The 6734-nt window shown below is 44.8% G+C and overlaps 1 protein-coding gene across 1 annotated transcript; it reads left to right on the top strand.

The window, feature by feature from the left end:
- The first annotated feature begins 3670 nt into the window (after positions 1-3670).
- On the top strand, positions 3671-4195 carry LOC124263905. Its single transcript, XM_046698634.1, has one exon. It carries the CDS (start codon positions 3671-3673, stop codon positions 4193-4195), a length of 525 nt encoding a protein of 174 aa, XP_046554590.1.
- Positions 4196-6734: the final 2539 nt, after the last annotated feature.

The raw sequence follows: 6734 nt of genomic DNA, 5'->3' as shown, positions 1-6734 counted from the left end.
AAACAACAACGATGATAAGATAACAGCAAGGGAAGCTAGTAATTAATGAAGGCTGACTGACTGACTGAGTTTGGTTTTATGCCGCTTTTAGCAATATTCCAGCAACATCACGGCGGGGGACACCAGAAATATGCTTCACACATTGTACCCATGTGGGGATTCGAACCCGGGTCTTCGGTGTGACGAGCAACGCTTTAACCACTAGGCTACCCCACCGCCCCCAATTAATGAAGGAGTAAGGGTGTGTTCTCTATTCGCCTTCATCCCAATTCGCCTACTGCCTTAAAACAATATTTCATGGTCTGTTGACTGTTGATTATGCAATGATAAACTAGTGTCACCCTATGATCTGTAAGTGGACTCTTCTAGTTGAAGTAGTTGAAGGACAAAAAGAATTTATTTATTTCTGTTACCTGTCATTTTCTTATCACAATGAAATGATAATTTATTTATCATATATCATATATAATTTTCTGATCACAATGAAATGATAATTTTATTCTCATATATCACATCATATTTTATGATCATAGTGAAATGATAATTTATTTATCATATATCACATCATATCATTTTCTGATCACAATGAAATGATAATTCATTTATCATATATCACATCATATCATCATATCATCACATCATATGACATCAGTATTGAGAAAGTTCACTTGCAGGGATGTCCATTCTCACTTCAACTTGACAAGGTGGCCAGCCGCGTCGAGGAACTGAAGGGTTGATCTTCTTCCAGAAGCAAGTTGCTCGCGAAGTCTATCCTAAAGACTCTCCAGGTTTCGATAGATCCTTGACCTTGGGCGGACAGATGTTTCCATTGTGAAAAACCTCCAAATGATTATTGCTTCTGAGTCCTGTATTTCCATGCTGGTTCCGGACACGATATCCTTTATCCTTTAAGTGAGTAAACAGTCTGATATATGTGTCACAGAATTTGCTGGGAAGTAGGGAAAAGGCAACAGGATACATCTGGTCCCTTTCATGTTATTATAACCCGGTTGTAACTTCTTAGTGGATGCTAATCATCTCTACTCAACATCTCCTTACAACAGTCGATCAACATTAGTATGGCCCTGACCAGTGAGTCAGGCTCATTATAAGAGTATGGGGGTGCATTTTCTAATCCCAATTAGCCTACATTGTTTTTGTATGTGATATGGGTTGAAGGCGAATTAAGATGTAGGCGAATAGAGACAAAACCGGAGTAAGAATACCCTAAAACAGGTGTTACTCAAAATGAAAAAGTTGAATTAATACTTGCCGTCATGTGTATCACTTCTAAATGCGGTTCTCAGACTTACATAATCTGTTTCAAATTTCTGCTGTAACAGGAAAATTTCCAAAATCCAACATCTTTAAGAATGCTTGTTCACAATGTACATTCTATTGTTCTCGATGATGTTGTCCACGCAATCTCATGAAGTGGTGGGTCAGAGCGTTTGGTCCAATACTGCTGGAAGATATATCAGTTATATCGCTGCATGTAGCTTGGTGCCAAAGAAAAGCCCAAAATGATGCTGTTCTTGATGGGTATGGCCCTGACAATCTGGAAACATAATCCAGGTGAATCAGGATTGTCGCGTTATGCAGAGAGATCCTCTAACGCTTCATCACTTGGAAGCAACGGTGCAACAGATAGGGTCCGTCTTGTAGAACGTGACAGTAACCTTCTGATAGATGTCTTTTCAAACAAAATGTTTTTTGATATCCTGTAAACATGTAAAACATATGATATGTTCGCTTTTTACTTTCAAAGAAACTTTTCTCTTTAAGGGACCGTGCATTTTAAGGTGTGTGTATTTATGGTGTGTGTGTGTGTGTGTGTGTGATTGTGATTTTATGCAGAAAATTTACGTATGCAGAAAAAGTACAAAAAGTGACCCCCTCCTTGCATATCATACAAAATCATGACAACCCCTTTCCCATAAGGTTTTAAGCATAATTGTATTATATTTTTATGTACAAAATCCCCCCTAGTAGAACATGTGTACAAAATTGCTGACCCTCCTACCTCCCATCAAAGAAAACCCCATCATCACCCCACCCACCTCACCTCCACCGCCATAAATTATGAACGGTCCCTAATCAGTGGCGGTATCATATGTCGAAGCTAAAGCAGATATAACTACTTACAGCTCCTTAGTCATCTGTATGATGACGATTTAAGTAGACATTATAAGGGACCGCTCATAATTTATGGCTAGGGGTGGGGGTGGGGTTGATGGTGATGATTTAAGGAGAAGCATGTACAAATACGTCCCCGCACCCCAATAAAGGTTATGTACAAAAAATCAATGTACAAAACCCCTCCCTTCCCATAATTTCTAAACATAATTTTTACATATTTTTATGTACAAAATTCCTGACCCCCACCCCCAAGTAGGTGTGTACAAAATTGATACCCCCCTAGCTCCCCAGAAAAACGCAACATACCTCATCTCTCACACACACACACACACACACACACACACGCACACACAAATTACAAATCATCATCACATCCCTAGCCATAAATTATGAACGGTCCCTAATAATGCCCCTATTCCACACAGACCACGAATCCCACGAATCGCCACGAATTGATAAATTTGAGGATTCGTGAGAATTCGTGCTGATTCGTGGAATTGTACAACTTTTCTGCGTCCATTCGTGAAACTCTACGATTCATTTACGATACAGGTACGATACAGGTACGAATATTCGTGGGATTCGGCTGGAATCGCACGCATATGGTGAAGAATTCACTACGATTTACAAGAATATATTACGAACACTGCCCGAATATTAGGAATCAGTTACGAATCAGCTTAGAATAGGCCGAATGCACGTACGAATCGGGTACGAATAAATGAATTCGTGACTACTCTTGACAATTCGTGGGAGATAGGTATAAAAGGGTCGTCACCCTTGTTTGGGTATCAGTTCCAAAATGGATGTTCAACGTAGAGCAGCTGTCGTATTGGCCCTGGAACTGGAGTATCAACACCAGCAGCTGATCACTATAAGAAGACTTTTCGAAGGAGGAGAAGAGCACCCAGGTGGTGGGTTAGACCGTGGCTGACACCAGATAGAAGACTAGAATATGGTCACTACAACAGACTGATTCAAGAGCTGAGGATGGAAGATGAGAATGCATTTGCCACTATGTGAGAATGCCACCCCACATGTGGCGGTGTGTGGTCCTGTGCGTAGAGCTCAGGTCACAATCAGTTGAAGTTAAGCAACGTTGGTCGCGGACAGTCCTCGGATGGGTGACCGTGTTTGGCAGTTTGACTCCTGAAAGTTTCTAGGACTTCAGTCCTACCCCACAACGAATCACATGTGACGCATGTGGTCTCACCTTAGGCAAGTGAGTTTGTTCAAAATTGCCCCTGTCCACCCAGCAGTAAAATTGGGTTCCTGGTATGATACGATGGTAGTCTGAATTTGAACCTTGAGCGCCTGACAGGCGACCGGTTGTATTCTCCACATGGAGTGTTCTGTACTCGTTGACCAGGGGTAATATGTCAGCGCTTTGAGCATGCAATGTGCATGGATAAACGCGCAATATAAATGGACTATTATTATTATTATTATTTTGTTTGATGAGCTCCTCAACAGGATTAGCCCAGTCATCCAGAGGAGGGACACCCATATGAGACCAGCCCTAGATGCCGGAATGAAGCTAGCCATGACTCTCAGACACCTGGCTACAGGAGACCAGTATCACACCATCCAGTATGACTTCCGGTGTGGCTACAGCACAGTGGTATGGATTGTGCAGGAAGTCTGTCAGGCCATCATACAGGAGCTGAAGGATGAAGTCATGCCACTGCCAAGGACCCAGGAGGACTGGAAAGACATTGCCCAGCAGTTCCAATATCGGTGGAATGTTCCTCATGCCCTGGGGGCCTTGGATGGCAAGCACATAGCCATCAGGAAACCACACAACTCAGGCAGTGTGTTCTTCAACTACAAAGGTTTTTTCTCTGTGGTGCTGATGGCCCTGGTGGATGCGGACTATAAATTCATCTGGATAGACACTGGTGGAGAAGGTCATCAATCCGACGCACAGCTGTTTGGTGCTTCAGAACTGAAAGAGTCCATTGATGACAACACCATAAACTTCCCGGACAGCGATCCCTGCCCAATGATGACAGAGACACACCCTACTACATCCTGGGGGATGATGCTTTTCCTCTGAGGACTTTTCTCTCATGAAACCCTATGGCAGGAGGGGTCTGGACAATGACATGCTGGTGGCCAACTACAGATTATCCAAGGGGCAGACGTGTGGTGGAGAATGGTTTCGGAATACTGGCCAACAGATGGAGATGCTTCCTGGGCACCCTGGAACAAGGACCTGATGTGGTGCGGCTACTGGTGGAGACAGGAGTCATCCTCACAACCTACTGGGATCAGATTCCCCTGCTATCGGCAATGCAGATGTGGACCGGGAGGATGAGGACCACAACAACATCCCTGGTGCCTGGAGGGCAGACCAACAGGTGGAGGAGGAGATACCCCAGTTCCAGTCACCCAACAGAGACAATCGTGAGGGCAAAAGTGATGAGAAACTATCTTAAGGCCTACTTTAACAGTGAAGCAGGTTCAGTTCCGTGGCAAGACAGACAGGCAGGAGTGAATGTTAACTGAATGATAAATGCTTGATATTTCATGCTAAAATTATGTTAATAGTGTTTATTAATGCTCATTAGCGCTAATAAAATGTTTATGAAAACAAGAGACCCAGAGAGGGCTTGTATTGCTCTTACTGACTACTGGGCACAACAGCTCCCTCCTTCACTATCTTAGAATTTCTGCTTTATGTCATGAATGTTTTGTTTTTGGTAATCTTCACATTGCCCCAATCCATCTCTCAATATCTCTGCTCGGACCATGCAAACAAAACAAACTTTATTCTTTTTATATCTTTTTCAAGTTTTATTGGTATTATATGAAACTGAAAGATAGAAATGCTTATCTAAGTACATTCATATCATAATCATATCATATCAAACAAAACATAAACTCTTTTGAGAGGAATTTTTTAGACATAACACTAAGAGCTCCCAGCTAAAAGCACACAGTCTAAGATGTACACAGGTAAACACACAGTCTATGGAGTGGAGAGAGTGGACCTGTCAAGCTGAGCGGTTGCCGTCGAGATCTGTGACCCGAGTGGCAACTGCTGTGGGGCTGATGTCCATCAGTATCTCAGACAGGTTGAATGATGCTTCCTGCTGATGCTCCGAGGCACTGGAGGACGACCGGGGCTGCTGGCTCTGGGCAGGAGGCACCAGGTTTGTGTAGGTAGCTGTCTGTGATGACCTTTGACGGGGCAGTTCCTGTTGGCTTGGAGACTGGCTGTATCCTGTGAGTGCCACACCGACCCAGCTGGGGCCACCGGTCTTGACTGCCACTGCGAGGGGTCTCGCTGCCACTGCTGGTACAGTTGAGGAGGTGCTGGTGCTGACCTTCCTGCTTCCAGATCTGCCTGCTTCTCAGCGTTGAACAGAAGGTCAAACATGGCCTTCTGTACGTCACGGTAGATTGACTGGGGTAGGTTCTGGAAAGCATGCCCGAGGTACTCCGCGAACTTTAACCTCTCTGGATGGGGGACCTCAGGCACAGAAGGCGCTTGCAGGATCTGTAACAGCTTCTCCTGACGGTCCTTGCAGGTGTGCAGCTCCTGGTCTGGGTTTCGGCCCCCATTATTTTGCCTCTGGATCCGCTGGTGCTGGACACGGTCACACTCGTTTTCCCGGAAGTGGTGGTGGACGGTGTGGTGGTCACTGGATACTGTGGCTCCTGGAACTCATCACACTGGCTGGTGGTGGCGCCACTCCGGAAGCTCTGGACTATGCGTTGGGTGACATGTCCGATGTGGGGCATCAGGAACTGGAATCTGGTCCATATCCACTGTTGGCGGTCTGTCATCTCAACAGATGCCTGACCACTCTTCTTCCTCCTGAGTTTCCCTATCTGGGTACGGATGCTCTCAAAAAATGTAGTCAGTGCCTTCATCTCCTTCCCCATCTCCTGGGCCAGATCTTCCCACGCCTTATTCTTTTTAGAGACACAGAGGTGGTCTAACCGCCTCTTGTTGCAGATGAAGTCATTCCTCTCAAGGAAGAGGGCCACATCCTCTTGTTCGTCCCTCTGTGAGGCTGGATAAGAACCTGGCTTTCTTACTCTTATACTGGGAAAGAAGCTGCTAGTTCATCATCACCAACACCACCAACATCACCAGCCACTGACTCACCACCCACTGACTGAGCTGCTGAATCTGCCACATTGTTTTCCACTTCTGGAGCTGGTTCATCTTCCAGTGGAGGGGTAGCTACTCTTGTGGGGGTTGGGGGTGATGTGCTGCCTTCTTCTCCCTCTTCCCTGGTTCTCTTGCTTCTCTTCCCTCTCCCCTTGCCCTTACTTGCAGCTTTTCTTGGCATCTTTCTAATACGTTGATACGTGGCACAATCGTCAGCAGCTAATGACCGGAAGTGAATGTTAAACTCCTTATATACCCAATTTAATGTCATAGCTCATTCGTAGGTAGTTCTTACTTGCTTCGTAACTGCTTCGGCGTGAATTTGTGAGATTCCTTACAGATTCGTAGCCGATTCGTGGTCAAACCACGAACTGACGAATACACGAATGAGTTAAGAATACCTAATAATTGATTACGATTTGGTTACGATGCCTAAGAATGCACTACGAATTTGTTACGAATTAACTACGAT

Source organism: Haliotis rubra, unplaced genomic scaffold (genome assembly GCF_003918875.1).
Source record: "Haliotis rubra isolate DU_JTF1 unplaced genomic scaffold, ASM391887v1 Scf9, whole genome shotgun sequence".
In the NCBI taxonomy this organism is placed as follows: domain Eukaryota; kingdom Metazoa; phylum Mollusca; class Gastropoda; order Lepetellida; family Haliotidae; genus Haliotis; species Haliotis rubra.
Note: the sequence above shows the minus strand (reverse complement) of the source record. Positions and strands in the feature narration are given on the sequence as shown.